This window comes from Arvicanthis niloticus, chromosome 5, assembly GCF_011762505.2.
Source record: "Arvicanthis niloticus isolate mArvNil1 chromosome 5, mArvNil1.pat.X, whole genome shotgun sequence".
NCBI classification, from domain to species: domain Eukaryota; kingdom Metazoa; phylum Chordata; class Mammalia; order Rodentia; family Muridae; genus Arvicanthis; species Arvicanthis niloticus.
Window position 1 is genome coordinate 19,913,423 of NC_047662.1, and position 22,895 is coordinate 19,936,317.

The 22,895-nt window shown below is 49.1% G+C and overlaps 1 protein-coding gene across 4 annotated transcripts in view; it reads right to left on the reverse strand.

Moving 5' to 3' along the window:
• Nucleotides 1–22,895, reverse strand: part of Rhce (Rh blood group CcEe antigens) — a 44,613-nt gene that overhangs the window by 8,358 nt on the left and 13,360 nt on the right. For 3 of the 4 annotated variants that reach the window (XM_076933990.1, XM_076933989.1, XM_076933988.1), the window contains 5 exons: nt 16,546–16,732; nt 13,105–13,297; nt 5,532–5,694; nt 3,740–3,903; nt 1,651–1,788 (listed from right to left, as the gene is read on the reverse strand). In XM_076933990.1, the coding sequence (XP_076790105.1) occupies nt 1,651–1,788; nt 3,740–3,903; nt 5,532–5,694; nt 13,105–13,297; nt 16,546–16,634 (747 nt within the window). In that variant the 5' untranslated portion in view covers nt 16,635–16,732. Of the gene's footprint in view, nt 1–1,650; nt 1,789–3,739; nt 3,904–5,531; nt 5,695–13,104; nt 13,298–16,545; nt 16,733–17,726; nt 17,748–22,895 lie in introns of those variants that run through there. The other variant, XM_076933991.1, reaches the window with a different exon arrangement.

A 22,895-nucleotide genomic window follows, 5' to 3' on the forward strand; every position in this document is an offset into this window, starting at 1 on the left:
ACTTCTTCTGTGGCTGTTTGTATTCTTATGTAATTTGGGTTCCCAAAAGAGTTTGTATGGGAATCCGTATGTCCACCTATAAGACATAGAGAGATCCTGTCCCCAGTTGGTTTTGGTTAGTAAATAAAGATGTTGGCAGCCAATGGCTGGACAGGGTAGACAGAGGTGAGACTTTAGGATTTTTCTCTAGGGCATGGGACCAAGAGAAAGAGGAGGAAGGAGGGATCCGCCATGCTGGGAGAAGGAGAAAGAGGGGAAAGATGCCACATCTGAGAAAGTGCGGGACATAGAGAACATAGCGGCCATGTAGGAGCTGGGGGCAGGGAAGGCAGTGGCCCAAGAGGGCTCCCTGACTGAGTTCAGGACGGATTTAGTAAGTAATAACTCGGACTATTGGAGAGAGGTAGATTAGTCACGTGACGGTTAGGAAGTGGCCCAGCCATTGAGCTGTTTTAGACATATCAAAATAGAAAGGCTGTGTGTGCGTGTGCGTGTCTTTCGTTCGAGAACCCAGAACACTGGGGCCGGTAACAAGGAACACACTGCCGGGTGGTGGTGGCGCACACCTTTAATCCCAGCACTTGGGAGGCAGAGGCAGGCGGATTTCTGAGTTTAGGCCAGCCTGGTCTACAGAGTGAGTTCCAGGACAGCCAGGGCTACACAGAGAAACCCTGTCTCAAAAAACCAAAAACCAAACCAAACCAAAACAAAACAAAACAAGGAACACACTGCTGTCCGTAGGGATCAGTTCAAGTAATTAACCAGGTACTGCTACAGACTACCAGCTGTGAGATGAAATAAACCCTTTTCTCCCCAAGTTGTTCTTGGTCATGATATTTTATCACACAGACAGAAACAATAACTAAGACAGGACAGGAGCCCAATGGCATCTGTCACCTTCTGAACCATTTCTACTGTGTGACAACTGCTTTCATCTCAGGGTTTCAAAGTCAGAACAGATTAGAGACATTTGTTCCCACTACTGATGAAAAACAGACAGGCAGGAGAGATGGCTCAGTGGCTAAGAGCACTGGCTGCTGTTCCAGAGGACCCAGGTTCAATTCCCAACACCCACATGGCAGCTCACAACTGTCTGTAACTCCAGTACCAAGTTATCCGACACCTTCACACCGATTAAATACGTTCTTAAAAGAAAGAAAAAGCTGGGCTGTGGTGGTGCACGCCTTTAGTTAATCCCAGCATTCAGGAGGCAGAGGCAGGTGGACCTCTGTGAGTTTGACTACACAGAGAAACCCTGTCTTGAAAAACCAAAAAAACAAACAAACAAACAAACAAACAAATATAATTGAATTGGGTTTTGTTTGTTTGTTTGTTTGAGACAAGGTTTTCTGTGTAGCCCAAGCTGTACTGGAACTCGCTCTGTAGACCAGGCTGGCCTCAAACTTAAGAGGTCTGCCTGCCTCTGCCTCCCAAGTACTGGGATTAAAGGGGTGCACCATCACTGCCTAGCTATAATTTAACTTATTTAAAAATTAAAATGGTAGACAGAAATGTCTCTGGGCATGGCCAGCCTTGTCTCTGGCCTAAGAAAGTGTCCATACCTGCTGCCACACATCCACGAACCACCCAGTGACCTAGATACCTCGGGATCGAGGCAAAGCAGAGAGTGATAGCCTTTTAGTTCCTTACCGTTGGACATTTGGCTCCCCAGATGGAGACCAGCCCAGCTGTGAGGCCCAGCACCATGGCAATCCAAGGAGAAGAAATCAGGCCACTGGGGGCCCCCACGGCCACGCCCCCTGCCAGCACTGCATTGTGGATGTGAACCTGTACAACAAGAGCTTGTGAGTGGGAGCAGAGCTCAGAGAGGGCACTGTTTCACCAACAGCCTTTCAGTGCACTGGCCAGAGAGGGCGCTGTCTCACCAACAGCCTTTCAGCGCACTGGCTCTGAACAGCCTCCTAATAATCCAGGCTCGTGGATCCGGAAGTCATCCCTTCCAATCCATCGCACCTTCATCTAAAAGCTCCCTCAAGCTCAGGAAGTTGACTTCTGACTGAGCACCCTTGAGCACTTAAAAGAATAGGGTGTGATACAATGAACTGTGACCTAATCTCAACACTAAGGAGGCTATAAAAGGACTATCTTGAGTTCAAGGCCAGCCTGTGTGCTGCTGCTGCCACAAGGCTATGTCCTTTCTTTTTCTAAACTTTTTTTTTTTTTTTGGTTTTTTGAGACACGGTTTCTCTGTATAGCCCTGGCTGTCCTAGAACTCACTCTGTAGACCAGGCTGGCCTCGAACTCAGAAATCCACCTGCCTCTGCCTCCCAAGTGCTGGGATTAAAGGCGTGCGCCACCACCGCCCGGCTCTTTTTCTAAACTTTAAAAAGTTTTTTTATGTTTATTTTTCTATATAGTTGTTTGACTGCATGTCTGTGCACTGTATGCATGTGTCGTGCCTGCGGAGGCCAGAAGAGGGCGTCAGATCTCGGGTAACAGAGTACGCAGCCACCGCCTGACGCTTCAGGAGTAAGCCTTGAGTCAGCCTTTAGCCCAGGGTCTGGCTCGGATCTCAGAAGCCACTGTTACCATGTTCATTAGTAATAACTACTTACTGCTTGGCTCCCTGTGACCACACTCAGCTCCAGGACGCTGTCCCTGGCTCCTAGGTCACACCTCCACTATTGCCCTCTGTCCTGGCAGAACCAGAGGAGTCTTCAGTTCTCGGCCTTAGAGCTCTGGGCTTTTACCTGACACCCACTTCTTAGCCTTCCTCAGCAACCCTGCCTTGTCACCAGCACGTTCACTTGTGGGCACACCAACTTCCCTATGCACCGTGCTGTCATCATGGCCAGGTTCCCTCAAGCCCACCCTCCTCCATCTGTCAGCTCTTCTCGGTGCCTCTGGCTGGCTGAGCCTGCCTTTCCCCTCTCATCCATCCGTGTCACAAACTGTCTCCAAGTATACCAGTATTGGTACCAGGACCCACTCCACAGTAAGTACTGTTCATACCTTATCTATCTTCTCTATCTTCTCTCTCTCTCTCTCTCTCTCTCTCTCTCTCTCTCTTTCTCTCTTTCTCTCTCCTTACTTTCCTTCCTTCTTTCTTGTTTTTTTTTTGTTTGTTTGTTTTGTTTTGTTTGTTTTTTTCGAGACAGGGTTTCTCTGTGTAGTCCTGGCTGTCCTGGAACTCACTCTGTAGACCAGGCTGGCCTCGAACTCAGAAATCCGCCTGCCTCTGCCTCCCAAGTACTGGGATTAAAAGCCTGCGCTACCACCTCCTAGTGAAACTTCTTGAGGGAAGGCTGCCTAACCCTCTCCTGGTTTGTTCCGCTGACTCTTACTCATGGTGGCCGGCTTCAGCAACTAGTAGAAGTGGGGTCTACAGTCAGATCTGTGGATTAATACTGATTGGGTTTTTTTATGTACAGTGGTGTTTTGCCCACATATATGGCTGTCTGGGGGTGCCAGATCCCCTGGAACAGGAGTTACAGACAGTTGTGAGTTACTATGTAGGTACTGGGAATTGAACCCAGATCTTCTGGAAGAGCTGCCAGTGCTCTTAACTCCAGCCCCAATGTTGATTGATTTAAACACACACACTACCCCCCCCCCCAACAGCCTGTCCAATCTCTGGTACCCTGATGTTCCCTACATGACTATCACTGGAGCAGCCTCACCATAGGCTAGCCCTTTGGGTGAGGGCCATAAATGTAGGTGTGGTGCGCATAGACACACGTGACACACGTGCTGCCCAAGAGGCAGCCCTCCTTCTCACCATATTGATCTTTCCTTGGGGGTGACTCAGGGCTGACATGGAGGTGGCTGTCACCGTGCTGACTGCCAGGGCATAGTAGGTGTTGAAGACAGCGTTCCTTTTCTCTGTCCCTTCCAGGAGAGCAGAGTTGACACTTGGCCAGAATATCCACAAGAAGAGGGTGCCTGGAGGGTAGAGGGCCATTAGGCAGAACCAAGCCCCTGTTCTGAAATTGCAGTCTTCCAGGATACCAGATGAATGGCCTGAAGCTAGCAAGTGAAGCTGGTCACTCTGCAGGTTGGTGACTAGCCACGTCTCCCCTCTGAAGCCCCAGGCTGATGGGAAGCAGACCAGAGATCTAAGGCCCAGAGAGCTGAAATCTGCAAACACCAGGCCTCACTCTAGTCTTTGATGGCCAAATGCTTTCTTTTAACATGCAGTGCAGAGGCTGAAATGGATCAGTGCTTAAGAGCACTGGCTGCTCTTGCAGAGGACCTGGATTTTTCTCCCAGCACCCACATGGTGACTCATAACCATCTGTCATCCCAGTTCTAGGGGATCCAAAAGCCACACACATGGGGTACATTACATGCATGCAGGAGAAACAGTCATACATAAATCTATTTTTTAAAAAATATAGGGCAGGTGTGTGGTTACTCATACTTATTATCTCAGTTCTTAGGATATTAAAATAGGAAAATTACATTGAATTCAAGGCCAGCCTGAGCTACATACTAAGCTACAGGCTAGTCTAGGCAACTATATTAGATTGTCTCAAAAAAAAAAATTCTTCCTCCTGCTATATCTCACAAGGATGAACAAAAGTCATTAGTTTTGCCGGGTGGTAGTGGCACACGCCTTTAATCCCAGCACTTGGGAGGCAGAGGCAGGTGGATTTCTGAGTTCGAGGCCAGCCTGGTCTACAGAGTGAGTTCCAGGACAGCCAGGGCTACACAGAGAAACTCTGTCTCAAAAAAAACAAAAAAAAACAAAAAAAAAAAAAAAAAAAGAAAGTCATCAGTTTTGGTGGCAAGAATCTTTCCCCAGTGAGCTATCTCGCTGACCCCTAACTCCCTAGATTTTGAAAAATATAATTTTTAAAAGTGTTTTTTTGGGCTGGAGAGATGGCTCAGCAGCTAAGAGCACTGACTGCTCTTCCAGAGGTCCTGAGTTCAACCACATGGTGCTCACAACCATCTGTAACAGTGTTTTCCATGTATTACTGACTGTTTTGCCTGCATGTATGTGTATATATACCTGTATGTGAGGTCAGAGGAAGGCAAAGAACCATCTAGAACTGGAGTTATAGGTAGTTGTGAGCCACCTTGTGAGAGCAGGGAGCAGAATCCAATTCCCCTGCAAGAGCGGCCAGTGCTCTAACCACTGAACCACTGCCCCAGCCCCCTCCTCCCCCCCCCCCCCGCATTTGTTTTTCTCAATTCTTGCTTTTCTTCACAATGTCAACTTGCCGATAGGCTTCCTTACTGTTAGAGTTAAAAATATTAGATTAAAAACTTATTTAAAGTCCAGTGGAATGAGCCTCTTGGAACTTTCAATCCTCCTGCCTCAGCTTCCCCAGTACTGTAGTCCAGGGGTGCATCACCACACCCAAGTCTCCGCCGAATATTATTGGCGAGAGGTTTCCTAAAAGCAATGGCTTAATCCAAAGCTATCAGGTCAACAGCATTATTAGAAACCAAGGGCCTTTATGAAAGGGACAGGGACAGTTGAGGTCAGAGGCCAAGCTCTCAGCAGGGCTTGTGTAGAGTGTCTGGACTCTGCTCAGGTAGATTACCAGCCCTCTGGTACTTACCCAGCATGCCAAACAGACTGGAGCTTGTAGCCATTTGAACCTTTTCTGTCTGGGCGTTCTCACCCACTCTCCTGGGCAGAGACCTGGAAAGCCACCAAGCCACAGTCAGCCCAAAATAGGCGCCAAACACGTGCCCATGCATCATGACGATGTGGTCTTTTATCTGCAACAGAGCACAATGTTTCGGTGAGTGTCTGAGTCCTAGGCAAAGGGGCCGCTGCCCATGAGACAGTCCTGAGCATCCTGAGGGAGGGACGACTTGAACTCTGACCTGCCGTTCAGAGCTTATCCAGCCAGCTGGCCGGCGGTTGGCTCAGAAGAGCCAGTGGGCAGCTAAGCCTGGTGTGACAAGTGACACGGCCCATCCTGTAACAGCGTGCCACAGCTGGATAGACTCTGGGTTCACACTAATCACGCCTCATACATAGTAAGTTTAATGAGCCTTGGGCCTCACCCTTAGTGGATTTAGAGTAAAGGCTGTTTTCAGGGTCTGCTAAAAAACAACAACAAAACCACTCAGAACTGATCTGCTCTTCATCCCCACGGCTGCTGCCTTGACCAAAGCCACCTTCAGCGAGACTCCATTTCTGCCATAACTTCCAGCAGTACTTCCTGTTTCTGCCCTTGTTACTATTGGATATTCTCCAAACAGCTGTAGAACCTGCCACGTGCCTGCACAGAATCCTCCAAGGGTTTCCACTTCCCTCAAAGTGACTCTCCTCTCCATGACCAGCAGGGAGACCCTGTGAGCTCTTGCTCCCACCTCACCTCTCTTCCTTCCACACCTCCACTGCCTGCTTCCAGCCCCTCACACCTCCAGTTGGCTGGCTCCCACTACAACAGCCTGAAATTATTTGCTCGCTGGGCAGAGGGGGATGGGCAGGGAGGAGGAAGTGGTCAGCCCTTGGGAGTGAGCAACAAGCAGGGACATCTCAGTCTGCATTCTAGGATAACCAAAGGGCAAGATGTGTGAAGGGTATGAGCAAAAGACACGGGGCCTCTGGACAGAGGCAGTCACTGTACACTCTCCCAGGACTGGCTGCTGTTGCCAGACACTCTCCAGGGCTGGCCTCAGAAACTGCTTGGTGGAGCTTCCCAACTGGTGTCTGGTATCTTACCTGCCTCTCATATTTCTGCACTACCTTTCTATGGTTTACTTTCCTTTTTTCCTTTTTTCTTTTTTTTTTTTTTTTTAAGAGATGTATTTATTTTATTTATATGAGTACACTGTAGCTGTCTTCAGACACACCAGAAGAGGGCATCAGATCCCATTACAGATGGTTGTGAGCCACCATGTGGCTGCTGGGAATTGAACTCAGGACCTCTGGAAGAGAAGTCAGTGCTCTTAACCACTGAGCCATCTCTCCAGCCCTATGGTTTACTTTTCACTATAGAATTTTTCACTAACATGACACACCTTTTGCCCATTTCACTTTTTACTGGTAACTGTTCATTCTGCAGCTGAAGTTCCCGTAGTTGTATCTCCCCAGGGTCTTGAGAAGAACTGGTACGCAACAGGTACTCCCGGGAAGTTCTTCTCAAATGGGCGGATGATGCTAAGAGCCCTCACTCACGCATAAAGATGCAAGGCTACCAGCTAAGGACCAGAAAGAGCATGTCCCTGCACTTCCGGCTCACAGAAGGCTGAAGTAAGAGGATGGTGTGATTTCAGGGCCAACCTGAGCTACAAAACTGAGACCCTGCCTCAGATACACCTAAAACTGAGTTTATATATAGTTCATTCCATTGAATGCTTGCTTAACACACACAAAACCCCAGAATCAATCTCCAGCACCACTTAGACTGGTGTGGGACACACGCTTGTAATCCTGGCACTCAGAATATGGAGATGGGCAGAGCAGAAGTTCAAAACAGCCTTCATTCACAGTGAGTTCAAGAGCAGCCTGGGGAAACATGAGACTCTCTCTCTCTCTCTCTCTCTCTCTCTCTCTCTCTCTCTCTCTCTCTCTCTCTCACACACACACACACACCAATCAATTAGTCAAATATAAAAAAATTAGACCAGGTAGTGGTGCCACACGCCTTTAGTGCCAGCATTCAGGAGGCAGAGGCAGGAGGATTTCTTGAGTTTGAGACCAGCCTGGTCTACAGAGCTAGTTCCAGGACAGCCAGGACTACACAGAGAAACCCTGTCTCAAAAAAAAAAAAAAAAAAAAAAAAATTAATTCAATAATTAGAAAACAAAATAAAACATGAAAAAAATAATTTTTAATTTACATATGTGTGTGTGTGTTAGTATCTGCCCATGCTTAAAGGCCAGAAGAGGATGTCATATCCCCTGAAGCTGGAGTTATAATTGTTCATGGGCTGCCTGACAAGGGCGCTGAGGACTGAGCTCAGGTCTTCAGGGAGAGCAGCAAGTTCTCCTATCCACTGAGCCATCTCTCCAGTCCTCCAGCAACCTAGGTTTTAAGTGGGTTCCAAGGATTAAACCAGGCTTGTACAGCAAACACTCTGATGCACTGAACCATCTGGTTTTCCTTTGTTTGTTTATTTGCTATGTTTTGGGGTGGGGAGTTGTTTTATTTTTGTTTTTTCAAGATAGGGTTTCTTTGTGTCACCCTGGCTGTCCTAGAACTCCCTCTGTAGACCAGGCTGGCCTCGAACTCAGAGAGATCCGCCTGCCTCTGCCTCCCAAGCACTGGGATTAAAGACTGATGCCAGCACAGCCTGGTTTTGTTGTGTTTCTGAGACAAAATCCTTGTAGCTCAAGTTAGCTTCAAATTTGCTGTATAACCGAAGATGACCTTGAACTTCTGATCTTTCTGTCTCCACTGTCCCAGTCCTAGGATTACAGGTGTGTGGCCCAGCCTCTAGTTTTACCTTGTCTTGATGACCATGTTTTACTCTGAGGACTAAGTTCTGTCAGGCAGAGCTGGTTGGACCCGAGGCTACCATAACACATGCCCTGGCCCTCCACTCTAGAACGGGAGCAGGAGGAGTTATGGTTAGTATGGCTTACACAACTAGAATGCTAGCTGTGCCCAGCGATTGAGTTCCCATTGATTCTGAACGAAGTGCGCAGCGTCTCAACTGGGGTCCAGGGAGATGCTACGGCGGCAAAGCGTGGGTTTGCAAAAAGTGCTCCCCAAAAGGCTGTGGGAATTTGGAAGCGTGGGGCTGTCGTGGCAGCAACCCACCAGTGAGAACTTAGGGACCTGGGTGGAGAGATTTCAGAGCTCCGGGTCAGACATCCTCCATGAGATGAGAACAGGCCAATCTGCCCGCCAGTGCTCTGCTGGCATAGCGTGGATTGCTTTTTTATTATTTCACGCTACAGTTTCTTTTACAGGACCCGGGACCTAGCAGCAAAGGAAAGAGTGGGGGTGGGGGAGGAAACCTGCTCTTCAGTAAAGAGAAAGCTACTGTAGAGAGGAGTGTGCCCAACCCATGCAGGACACCTGGAGCCTCAGAGGCTCCCAGTCATTTTCTAGTCACTTTCTGAGTCTAGTTAAACCTCATGGACCTGGAGATTCTTGTACTAAGTTCTCCTCCTTCTGCCTAGAAACCACCAGGGACTCACTAAGCTGGTACAGGCGGAGCCGAGGTTTGGACCCCGGCGGACAGGCGGCAGACTCTGAAGGGCTCTCCTTCCTTCTACAGCTCTCAGTCCATGGCTCCCTGTTCTACTCTTGGCCCTGTCTTACTCCTGTCCCATCTGCCGTTGTTCTTGGACTCTTGGCAGCACCCCAACCCTCTCCTTCTTCCGCGCATGCCCAAGAGAAGTTTCGCGTGGCCTCCGCACTGACTGCAAGCCACTCTAGGGCCACAGAAGGTGACCAATGGTTTCATGGCACCTCTCCAGCCAGCTCTCCCATACTCGTGGATGATTGCCCCCCCTCCTCCCCACCCTCCTCACCCTGCAGCTGCCTTGACCCTGTGTCTCCCTGAGGACATCCAATCGAGCTGGTGGACCATCCTGTGTCCCCCTCACCCTGCCCATGAAAGAACTAGACAAAGCCTTTCCCTCTCTGCCTCAGAGTTGTGATGCTTACAGGCCATCTGTCTGTGTTGTCAGCTTTTCCAGATTATTCTAATTGCTATGTAGGCATTGGCCATCTTAAGTAAATGGAGTTTCCCTCATTCTACATCCCAACATCTGCTCCCTTTCTCTGCTCCTCCTCTCTCTTCCCCTCCCCCACACCACCCTCCTCCTCTCTCTCTAGACAAGGCCACCAACATTCTCATTCTCTCTGTCTCATTCTCTTGTCTGTCTGTTCTGTCTTTGTCTCTGTCTCTGTATGTCTCTGTCTCTCTGTCTGTCTTTGTCTCTGTATGTCTCTGTCTCTCTGTGTCTGTCTTTGTCTCTGTATGTCTCTGTCTCTCTGTGTCTGTCTTTGTCTCTGTATGTCTCTGTCTGTGTCTGTCTTTGTCTCTGTATGTCTCTGTCTCTCTGTGTCTGTCTTTGTCTCTGTCTCTGTATGTCTCTGTCTCTCTGTATCTCTCTCTTTTTCTCTGTGTGTGTCTCCTGGCTAGTCTTCTGTCAACTTGACACAGGATAAAGTCAGTTGAAAGCAGGGAACCTCAACTGAGAAAATGCCACCGTCCCTGCCAGATTGGCCTGTGCACTCTCTTGATTAATGACAGCGACAGAAGCCTTCTCTAGTGAGCATGTTCCTTATGTCATAAGGTTTTTATTGATTCTTCTCCGTAGATATTACTTCTGATTCACTGGGCTCTACTGTGCCACCCACATGGATGATAAAATACATAGATATGGCCAGGTAGTGGTGGGGGTGGGGGTGCACCCCTCTTAATCCCAGGGCTTGGGAGGCAAAGACAGGAGGGTTTCTGAGTTTGAGGCCAGTCTTGGCTACAAAGTGAGTTCTAGGACAGCCAGGGCTACACAGAACCCTGTCCCAAGTGAAAAAAGGAAGAAAGAAAGAAAGAAATTAAGAAAGAAAGAAAGAAAGAAAGAAAGAAAGAAAGAAAGAAAGGCATAAATATTCTATGGGGATTTAATGTATATTTCCAATGTTAGCTCTCTTAAAGAAGAGTCATCAGAATTAATTTTTTTCTTTGAAATATAATTTTCCTGTTATGGTATCTTTTTAATAATATGTAACCACCTATACAAAAGCATACTAATTCCATGGCTATAGAACTGTGAATTTGAACAACATATGACAATAATATCACACGGGTCACTTCTAATGTAGGACACCTCAATGCTCTAGGTAGTTGATAAAAATTTAAAGGCAGTCAATGGAATTTCATGGCATTCCTTACGTGCCTTTGCCATATTTTATGTCTGCAAACTATGGGCAAGGACCATGGTGTACAGACCAAGAAAATATAAAGAAACTATGGCAGGGGGCCCGGGGCTGGGGCTTGAGGTATGACTAGGGGACACAACTGCTGTGAATTGATGTGGGCAGGGCCAGCCCACTGTGGGTGGCACTACACCTAGGCAGGGTTATATAAGAAAGCAAGCTGAACAAGCCTCCGGTAAGCATCAAGTCTCCATGGCTTCTGCCTTAGTTCCTGCCTTGAATTCCTGCCCTAATTTGCCTTCATGATGGACTGCAGTCTGTAAACTGAAACAAGCCCCTGCCTCCCCACATTGCTTTGCTCATGGTGTTTATCACAGCAATAAAACCATAACTAAGAACTCTCTCTCTCTCTCTCTCTCTCTCTCTCTCTCTCTCTCTCTCTCTTTTGATGTGTTGTGTGTGTGTGTGTGTGTGTGTGTGTGTGTGTGTGTGTGTTCTGGTTAATGCAAACGGGCCATCACATGTCCTGTTCAGTCTCTCTACCTGATTTCCTTGAGACAAGGTCTCTCACTGAGCCAGGATGGCAGCAGCATACCACAGCAGTGTGTCTGTCTCCCCGACCCACAGTGCTGGGGTTATGGGCACATTCTCAACTGCACCTAGATTTTGCAGGAGTGCTGGGGATTTGAACTCAGATCCTCATGCTTGAGCAACCTCGCTCTTTGCCACAGAGCCATTTCCTGTCAGTGGATTAATACATGCACTCCCCTGACCACTGAGACAGTGGTACTGCCCTCCAGAGGCAAATGAAGAGGCTGAGGCACTAGGAAGTTATCCTGATTGCTATCCTGGGGACTCTGCTGGGGGCAGAGCTGGACTGCACATCAGTCTCTGACATTAACTCCAGCGCTTTTACTCCTAACAGAGGATAAGACTCCATTGCCCACAGGGCCCTGATGCTATGATGCTGTGTCATTTGGGGTAGTTCCTTCCCCTCTCTGGCCATTGGCTTTATCACCTGTGAGGTGAGAAGGCTGATCATCTCATCCTTGGGGTCGCAGCAGGGTCCAGGTTCGGGCCGAGAGACTGGGAAAGCCATCAGACTGGCACCATTATGGGCTGGCTTCAAACCTAGACTTACAGCAATCCTTCCCAGTAAGAAGGTTATGCTGGCCTTGAGATGACACACAAGATTGCTTTAAAAGAAGACACTAGCACTGGGTGCACTAGCGCACACTTTTAACCCTAGCACCCTTGAGGCAGGGACAGGTAACTGAAACTCTGTGAGTTTGAGGCCAGACTGATCTACATAGCAAGTTCCAGGCTGGCCAGGGCTACAGAGTGAGATACTATCTCAATAAAACAACAACAACAACCCCATCAACATAAAATAAGACACTTAACCTGTAACTCGCTGGACCACTGCCAGGGTAACTGTGTGTGGTGGCTATTCTTGGTTGTTGACTATGTCTAGAATGAACTGAAACCCAAGAGACTGGGTACTCCCATGGGCAATTTTCATGACTGAATCTTTTGAAATGGAAAGACTCACCTTAAGTCCCAATCTTTTGAGGTGGGAAGATCCACCTTAAATCTGGGCCACTCCTTCTAGACATGGAAGAAAAAAGCACTTGCTCTTTGTCTGCTTGGCCTCAGTCTTGCTCGAAAGCTTAGACCTTCACAGGTGCTAGAACCCACTTCGTTAGGATTCCAGTGTCTACTGAAGACCAGCTGAGGCATCCAGCCTTGTGGACTGAATGACTACTGGATTCTTGGACTTTCCACTGGGAGATAACAACTGTTGAACTAGTCAGAACACAGCCTGTAAGTCATCCTGATAAATCATATACATACACACATACACACACACACACACACACACACACGCACGCACGCACACACGCATGCACGCACACACACACACACACACACACATTCTACCATTTTTTTCTCTAGAGAACCCTGACTAGTGCATTCTGGAAATTCATCTTATGCATCCTTATAATAACCTTATGAAGGGCCTGGAGAGATGGCTCAGTGGTTAAGAGCACTGGCTGCTCTTTCAAAGTCCTGAGTTCAATTCCCAGCGACTACATGGTGGCTCATAACCATCTGTAACAGGATCTGATGCCCTCTTCTGGTGGACAGGTGTACATATAGATAGAGCGCTCAGATACATACAATAAATAAATAAATATAAACAAAGACCTCGTGACGCTCCAGGCCCTCACTTACTGTGTTTAACCTTCAGTGGAGTCTAACCACTTGCAGCTCCAGTTGGAGTAGTGTCCTACCTCCCCATCTTCCCCAAGGTCCCCCTTCTAGCCCCGGGAACTCACTTTGAAGACCATCTCATCGGCAAGTCTGATGGCACCAAAGGCCATTGCCTCTATCACCACCATCACGGCCAGCTGCACCAAGTTGACCTTCCCCAGGACGGCGCCCGCCGAGATCAGCACAGGCAAGGTGCTCATGGTAGCTATCTGGATGCTGAGAAGCGGGGTGAGGCGGGCAGTAGGAAGAGGAGTGGGGCTAGAAGAAAGGTAGAGGGGGAGAGGAAATAGAGAGGAGAGAGGATGAGGAAGAGTTCTCTCTCATAGGGCCCCGCCCACGGGAGGGCTCCTGCTCCCACCAGGGCGGCACCTGTGGTCTGAGTTTTCTTTGCACAAACCCACAGTTCAGGGATGCTCAGAGGCTCCGAGCCTCTCCTACAAACGTCACTGACTCAAAGTGACTTTTTCTTCCCCAGGGACACAGCTGCCTGAATTCCACGTGCAACCTCACACTTCCTTTCTGCTGTTGCCACTCAGATGCTCAGTAGAGGGCGCTGTGTACCTGCTGGCTCACCACTCCAACAGCTAGTTAATCTCATGGAGGATCCACCAGTAAATAAGAATGACCATATTTGTTTCCCGGAGCTGAGCCAGGGTTTAGAAGGAAGACACTGTATATGTGTATATAATACAGAAAGACTGGCAAGCACTTGAAGAGGGAACTTGTAAATCAAGGCTGGCATCATGAAGACTGTCAAATCCTTCCTCCCCTGCACAAATGTGCAGGCTCAGTATGGGGATTCGGGTAGAGAAAAACATTGGATTGGTTGGCTGGGAAGACACGGGTTTCCTTTTTTTTTTTTTTAAGGATTTATTTCATGTATTATGTGAATACACTGTAGCTGTCTTCAGACACAGGAGAAGAGGGTATCAGATCCCATTACAGATGGTTGTGAGCCACCATGTGGTTGCTGGGAATTGAACTCAGGACCTCTGGAAGAGCAGCCAGTGCTCTTAACCACTAAGCCATTTCTCCAGCCCTGACAGGGCGTTTCCTGAGACAGCTGTACCAACTGGGCTTATCATGGAGGGCATCCTGCGGAAGGTGGCACTGTGCTTTCCTTTGAAGCCTGGGGTTTAATGAAATTGGCATCCAGATGCTGTTGAGAGGCTATGGAGATGCCCAAGTTTCAAGGTCAGCCCTCCATCAGCAGGGATTGTTAGGCCAGTACTATGTTCCCCATAGTGTACGAGATGCCAGGGAGTTGGAAGGGTGGCTACTGCCTACTGATAACAGGCATGAGGTTCAGGTCCCAGCTGGCCTAGATCTAAAGCCAGAATCCAGTGGTCTGCACTCAGCCTCCCCAGAGTTCACCATTCTTCATGAGGCTCAAAGGTGTGGGGGAAGGTAAGAGAAGGACACGGGGAAGGGGTCCTGGGTGGACCAGGAGTGACTCAGTATGCGTTGTAACTCGGTGGTCACTGTGACCAGACAGGCTATGCTTACTGCTCTGACAAGCTCAGTACACAAATCACCAGGACAGCATGGGACTTTAGATCTTGCAGCAGGTTACAGCAAGAGGTGGCAATTCAGCCTGGTGGCTCACACTTTTAATCCCAGCACTCGGGAGGCAGAGGATCTCTGTGAGTTCGAGGCTAGCCTGGTCTACAGAGTGAGTTCCAGAATAGCCAGGCTATACAGCAAATGAAATTTTAAAAAAAAAAAAAAAAAAGGAAATAAAAAAAAAAAAAAAAAACAAAAAAACCAAAAGCAAACCAACAAACAACCAAAAAAGGCTGACTCAGCAATGTTGGGACTATGGGATTATGGGACTGTGGGACCCTGGATGATTCAGCCTGGGTGACTTCCTGTGTAGGATGGAGACAACACCTGGGGAGTTACAGTAAGAGCAGAATTCATGAACACTCATCAGACTCAACAAAGAAGTTGATCCATTGCCAGGACTTTCTAGGCAGAGTCTTCTAGAAGCTTTCTGAGTATATCATCAAAAATACACCTATGGAGCCAGGTGTGGCTTGGGTGACACAATGCTTTCCTGGTATACTCAAGGCCCTGAGTCTGACCTCCCAGTACCATGTAAATCATCACTCCTGTAAGCTCCACACTCAGAAGCCTGAGGCAGGAGGATCATCTTCTAAGAGGAGACAATTGAGGAACTGTCTCCATCAGATGGACCTGTGGGTATGTCTGTAGGGCATTTTCTTAGTTGTTTATTGATGTGAGAAGACCCAGCACCGAGGGAGCTTGGAGGCACCTGCTGGTATTAACCCAGATAAAAGGGGACAAGGCAGAAAGAAGCTTGCTAGCATCCTGCCCACCGGGCCTTCCCTCTGCTGCTGCGGAGTTGACCCACCCTCCTTCTGCTAACTCACTTGCTAATAGGAGAACCAGCGTTTCCAGGCTTCCGCCATTGACTAAGGACCAATCATCACCCAAGACTGAGCAAGTACCAGGTTGTCGGCCTTGTATGACAGCTACTGTGGGACTGTGCCTACTGCAGAGGTACCCAGCCTCAAGGATCAAGTAACTACCATGTTCTCTGCTCTCAGATATAAGATGTCCATTATCATTATTTAAATGTAACCTAATTCAATAAATTCTTTTTCTCTTTTTTCTTTTTGTTTTCTGAGACAGGGTTTCTCTGTGTGGCCCTAGCTGTACTGGAACTCAATTTGTAGACCTGGCTGGTCTTGAACTCAGAGGTCTGCCTTCCTCTGCCTCCTAAGTGCTGGGATTAAAGGCAAGTGCCATCACACTCAGCTCAATAAAGTCCTTTAATATAGATATATTCATCCTGTTGGTTCTGTTCCTCCAGAGAACTAAGCTGTTATCTATCCACCAATCATCTGTCACTTATTAATCTGATCTTCCCCTATATAAGTACCATCCAGGAGTACATAGATCTCTCTCACTCCCTCCCTTCACCTCTCCCTCCCTCCCTTTCTCCCTCTCTCCAAGACAGGATTTCTCTGTGTAGCCCTGGCTGTCCTGGAACTCACTCTGTCACTCTGTAGACCAGGCTGGCCTCGAACTCACAGAGTTCCTCCTACCTAGGGCTCCTGAGTGCTAGGATTAAAGGCCTGCATAAGCACCACCCGGCCACTATTCTTTGTCTTTAAGACAGTGCCTCCCTGGGTGACACTTCTGTTTCCTGTTCTGTTTTGTGTTTGTTTATTCCTTTTCTTACTTTTCCTACTAAACTCTGTCCATTGTTCATAATGACAACCCAAGTCATTAATAACAAAATAGGGAGAATCCAGAGAGAGATCCGGATCCCTGGGGACCACAGGGTTGGCATACCCATGCCCAGTAGGACCAATTAAATTAGATTTTTGTATAAGCAATGAAAATCTTGTAGAAACAGTATATCCTATGTATTTTGTATGCCATAGAGAGAGAGGGGTCGAGAGGTCATGATCTTCTAGAACCTTCCTCCTCTGCATTCGAAGAGCCCACACCCACGTGACCTGGCTCCTTGCAGTTACCTGGACAGATTGCTGATCTTGTTCCAGTGGAGGACCTGGTGCAGGAAATGCTCCAGCAAGATTGTCCCCTGCACCCCGAGGGCCAACATGAAGAGGTTGAAGGCCACACTGCTCCAGCTGTGTCTCCGAAAGGATGAGGACAGGAAACCGAAGCCCAAGGCTGCCACGAGGGTCAAATCCTGGAGGACTGGGAATGGGAAGGGGTGGAGTGGATGGGGACAAAGGGAGAAAGGGTGAGAGTTGGACACGGTGGCCACTGGAAGGGAAATCTGAGATCATTTAAGAGAACTTGGCCAAATTGCTTCTCCTCTTTGAGCCCCAACTTTCTCTTCTGAAAAATGGGCTAATGACAACTGAGCACACAGGGCTGAGGTGACACAAGTGAAAGCCGGTGATGTGGTTCAGGCAGGTATGAGCGCACAGGAAATGGTCAACCATTATGAGAAATAAACACTATGGCGTGGACAAGCACAGACTCAGGGTCCCAGTGTCATTGGCATTTAGTGAATGTAAAATTGCTCTGGGATTGTGGGCAGGGATCCACCATGGTCATACATGCTGAGGCCTCTGCAGTTGATCAGTCCAGGTGAGACGGGAAAGAGAACACAGAGGAGGCTCCATCCCTGTGGCACGAGCCAAGTCGTCTTCATAAGAAGCAGGTTAGAAAGAAATCATAAAACAAAACAAAGCTGGGTGGTGGCGGCTCATGAGAGGCAACGGGAAGGGCTGATGAGGTGGGTCAGTGTGAAAAAGTAACTGGTCTCCGGAGCCTGGGGACCTGACTTTGACCTCCTGCCCTTCATGGCGGAAAGAGTGCATGGACTCCTGAAAGTTGTCCTCTGACCTCCACATGGGTGGGCACTTACATGCCCATATGCACATAGGTGCATTTGTATGCAGGCATGCACACAAACGATCAAAGTTTAAAAGAAGAGAAAGGAAGCTGGGCAGTGGTGGTGCGCACTTCTAATCCCAGCACTCTGGAGGCAGAGGCAGGTGGATCTCTGAGTTCGAGGCCAGCCTGGTCTACAGAGTGAATTCCAGGACAGTCAGGGCTACACAGAAAAACCCTGTTTAGGGAGGAAGGAATAAAGGAAGGAAGGAGGGAGGTCAGAGGGAGGGAGGGAAAAAAGGAAGGATCAGGAAGGAAGGAAGAGAACACTTGCTCTGGACACTCCCACCTCTTCATTGGTCCTCTTCCTGCTCAGAGCCAGTCTCCAATCATGCTCAGTCCAGCAATGCAGCCACAACCCTCCGGGATCCAAGCTGTCAGGTCCCAAGGAAGCCACGCACAAGCACAAGTACTACCCAGGTGCCTATTAGCATACCAACGTGCACATTGGCCACCCGGCTCATGCAATCCCTGTGTCATCTCTGGTCTTCCCATCTCTGCTTCTTAGCTCTTGGCTCTCCCTTCCTCGGGTCTCTCGCTCTTCTGATTTCTTTTGCTTGGCTCACTTTTGGCTCTCTTGGTCTGCTTGCTCCCCCCCACCCCCACCCCCCTTAACTCTCTCCATCTCTCATCTCTCTTGTTGCACCTAAGTTCAGTCTGGATCCTTGTTGACACCTCTGGCTGTACTCTTTCTCAGATCTACAATAAAAACTCTCCCAGTGCTGTCCCAAGCATTTAAGAAGCAGAGGCACAAGCAGGCAGATCTCTGAATTCAAGACCATGCAGGCCTATGAAGGAGTGAATTCCAGGACGTCAGGGCTACACAGAGAAACACTGTCTCCAAAACCCAAACACCCCGCCCCCAAAACAACAACAAAACCTCCCCCAGATGCTCTCTTCCTCCTTTTTATTCACAGACTGACTCACCTGCTTTTGAATGGAGGCAGGAAACCTGGTCTGAGGTATTAGTTTTACATATCAAAGCAGACCTGGCCTCCAGGTTCTCCCAGCATCCCTCAGTCCCTACCTGGCATACCCTGCCCCCAACCCTGAACTTTCCAGGCCAGAGGCTGGGCTGCCTTTACCCCAGAGGCTCTTTTCTATGTAATCCAGCCTCTGTGCCCTTGGGGGCCAATGATCCCAACCAAAAGCAGCTTCCCAATAAACGTACCTTTAATATATTCTAGTCTGCCTTGAATTGGTTCATTTCACCAGCCTAGAAATAACCTATCAGTTATTACTAAGATAACCACCATGTAAATGGTGTGCTGGCCACTTCAGCCTTCGGTGTACAGGCAGAGCCCAAGAGGACTCAGCCACATGACAATCTGCTTAACTATGATTTTGGCAGTTTGTTTCCCAAATCCTAGCCAACAGAATGCCAACAGATGGAATTTCTGGTGAGACATATTTTCCCACCCTCTATGTGCAGTGAATCTCGGAGGAGATTTGGACCAGTGCAATGAAGGTACTGCTGACCAGGAACTGGCCTGTGGAGAGAGTTATTTACCAATCACCACAGGAAGAAATCACCAGCCTCAGGTCTCAGTGTTAGCTCTGCACACAAGGTGGACACTCTTATTACTGGAAAGTTCCTTTGGTGTCAGAGGACATTGGAACTCACTTCCATTGGAGAACATAGTGTCTCACCGATGTAAGCTATCAGTGGGCGATGACACCCCTGGGATGCAGGTGGCAGCCAAGGATCAAGGACAGCCCTGCAATCTGGTGCCTTAAGGACTGGCATTCAGGAGATCCCACCTTCTCCTCTGCTGTGAGAAGAAGGGTGTAGTGTGGGATCCTGTTAGTATTCTGTCTAAACTCCACCTCCACAGTTACCTGGCAACAGCCAGGTATGCTCCTCCCCACAATTACCTGGCAACCACCAGGTAGGCATGATCCACTATAAAAGGGGCTGCTTGCCCCCTCCTCAGTCTCTTACTCTCTTACCCTCTCTCTTACCTTCTTGCCTCCCCCTCCCCCACCTTCCTCTCTCTCCACGTGGTCATGGTCGGCCTCTACTTCTCTTCTCTCTTATCTTTCCACCTTCTTCTCCCCACCTCTGCCCTATCTCCTGAATAAACCTCTTCCCCCTTGGAACTGTGTGGTCTGGAGTGGTCTGTTCTGAACTGCGGTCGGACTTCTTAAAAGAACTAACATTGGTGCATTGGCTGGGAATCGAACCCGGGCCTCCCGAGTGGCAGGCAAGAATTCTGCCACTGAACCTCTGTCCTCTCCCCTAACCTTCCTCTCTCTCCACGTGGTCATGGCCAGCCTCTACTTCTCTTCTCTCTTATCCTTCCACCTTCTTCTCCCCACCTTTGCCGTATCTCCTGAATAAACCTCCTCCCCCTTGGAACCGTGTGGTCTGGAGTGGTCTGTTCTGAACTGCGGTCTGACTTCTTAAAAGAACTAACAGATCCCTTTTCCCCTGTCCATCTTCTTGGCAGTATTACGGGGTGAGGTGCGGAACATGGCATCTTTTGTGCATCCTCTCAGGATGGTCCAAATACCTCAAGAGCCAAGCCTGAAATGTGTGTGTGAAGACAGTACGATATACATTTGAGACTGAGAACTGTGGTCAACAGAAAACCATTCCCCGGGAAATATGTACAGCCTTTGGTTGCACAGTACTCTGAAACACAACCTGTCTTCTACTTTGCATCAAGTCAGTGCTGCTGCAGGTTGGGAGGGGGGCTAACAGTGTGAGTTTGTGACTTTCTTGAGGCCACTCAGCACACCTGTACCGAATAAGGCTCTGGTCTGGTACAGTGAATGCTTTTCTGTCAGGTAGGCAAGCTCTAGCTCTGGTGTGCACCTCGGTTAGGCAAAAGAATCTCAGGCAAGTCTTCTGTCCTTTTTGAGCGTAAGTTTCCCTCTCTGGAAATCATAGGATTGGGTTTGATAGTCTCTGTGCCCTTACAGCCCTGGAACATTCTGAAGAAGGGGATAGGGAGTTAGAAATTAGAGGGTGGGGGTAGGGCGAGGCATTTCCTGGCTCAGCTGCCACCTATTCCAGGAATGGGGTCTCCTGGCTCTCCGCCCCGCCCCCATTCCCTATAGGCCTTACAGGATCCCAAGGTAGAAACAGGTGCCTTAGGGTGGAAGAAGAGACAGAGGAAAACAGTTCCCAGACACTGTCACTGTTTCTGGAACCTGTGCAGTCAGTCCAGCTCTTTAGCGATAACATCTGGCTGGCCTGGGGCGCCCTCCCTTCTCCCCACCCCCACCCACAAGCCCAGCTTTTCCCATTTCTTCTCCTGAGGTTCCAGGCTCCGACTCAGTCTTCTCGGGGCTCACTCCTGCCCCTTCCTATTTCTCATCCCAGAGCTGAGTCCTGCTCAGAGGCTTGGGCACCTTCGTGGGCGGTAGCCTCAGCCCCTCACACCATCATACCAGCCGGGGCTGATAAACTGGTGGACTGCAAGGTGTTCGGAGTTTGATAAAGAGCTGAGAGGACTGGGTGGGGGAGGAATTTCACTGCGTTCTGGGAGTGAAATTTCAGGTCTTCTGGGAGGTAAGAAAGTACCTCTGAGCACAGCTGCAAAGCAATAGAGGCTGTCTCCAGCCACCGCATGACGGGGCCCACATCTCCACCTCACAATCTGACAATCACCAGTTATCTTTCCGATTTTACAGAATGTAGGAAGGGAGGCACAGAGGGCTGCTGGGACTAGCACAGGTGACACAGCTGCTGAATGGTGACAAAGAGATTCGAACTCCATATGCCCTCTTGTCTCTTGTGCCCCCTTGCTCCATATGCAGTGAGGCCTAAATTTGCTCATCAGGGTTAAGATCCGGTTCTCTCAGTCTCCCTAATCTGTAAAATGGGTGGTGACACCTGCTGACTGGCTCCTGAAAGGTCTGGTGCTGTGACAGGAGCACACACGCCGCCTGTCATATGTTAGATGTATTACTTTGGACGACAGGTCCCTCTCTGTGCCACTGTCTTTGGATAACTGCAGCTCAGCCCTTGAATTTGTCCACACGGACTTTTTCCCTTTTCCCCTTGGGGCCTGCCCACCCACTCCAGCCCCTCCTGATAGTCCAGGGAAACAAGGCATAGGGGAGAAACTCTTTAGCCTTGGGGGCCACGGCACTCTACACTGTCTCCTTCCCCAAGTCTCTGTCCCCTCCCACCCCTTCATCACAGGAGCAGTCTGGGAATAGAATAGAGCTCTTCCCCTGAGATGGAGGTACCAGGTGTGGGGTGCTGACTCATCACTGGAGAACCCCTCTTGTTTCCCCATAACCCTGCCCCCGAGGAGAGCAGGGACCAATGGTGATTTACTAAGTAAAGGTCCCAAGAGATCCCCAGTTTGTCAGTCATAGGATGGGGCTGTCTCTGGTAAACTGTTCCAGACGGCCCCCAGTGGAGCATGCCTCTGGGTGTAGATTGCTCCCACGTGTGTTCGACCTTGTAATTAGCCTTAGACAGTGGGACATCAGTAGACATTGTATAAATGCTTCCTTCCCTCCACTCTGTTCCCATTTGCTGCAGCTGCCAGGTGAAGTCTAAGATGGCCTGATGCTGCCAGCCAGCACCAGTGCTGGCCATGGGGAAATGAGGCCAGGTGGAGCCATCTTGCCTCTGCTAAACTCCTAGGTTTTGGATAGATGAGTGACCGGAAGTGAAGCTGCCAACTGAATAATACCCACTTACTGAGCCACAGAATCACAGTCCTGGGTAAATGACATGGTTGTCCCTCCCCACCACCACCCTGGCTGTCCTAGAACTCACTCTGTAGATCAGGCTGACATCGAACTCAGAGATCCACCTGCCTCTGCCTCCGGAGTGCTGGCATTAAAGGCATAGGGTACCCTACCCCACCATCACCCGGCTTGACATGGTTGCTTTTTTAAGGCACTAAAGTGGTGGATGGTTGTCACACAGCTGTAGATGAGATTCTGCTTCCTTTCAGCTGCTCACAGCCATCTCCACCTTTAGCCCAGAATGAACAAAACATTGTTGGCTTACACTGTTGGTTGCTGTGTTTATGTTTCTCTTAGAACTCCTGGAATATGGTGGTTTGAATGAGAAAGCCTCCCCATACACACGTTTGTTTGAGAATGGTTAGGAGGTGTGGCCTTGTTGGAGGAGCAGGCTTTGAGGCTTCAAAAGTCTCTTGCCATCCCTAGCACACTCATGGCCTCGTGCTTGAGGTCTGAGACTTGAGCTCCCAACTGTTCAGGCCTCTGTGCCCTCATCCCACCATCCTGGACGCTAAGTATCTGGGGCTGTAGCCTGATCAAATGCTTTCTTTCCTAAGTTGGCTTCAGCATGGAGTTTCACCACAGTAACAGAAACTGATGTACGGAGCTGTCACCCTATCACCTGTCTGCCATCATCCCTGCCGTCCTCTTTTTCACCAAGTGTAGGTGATTTTATCTCCTAAATGGGTCTTGACTCTTTGACTCCTTGCTCCTGCTCTCTCACCCCATGCCCATTTGGTGCCAT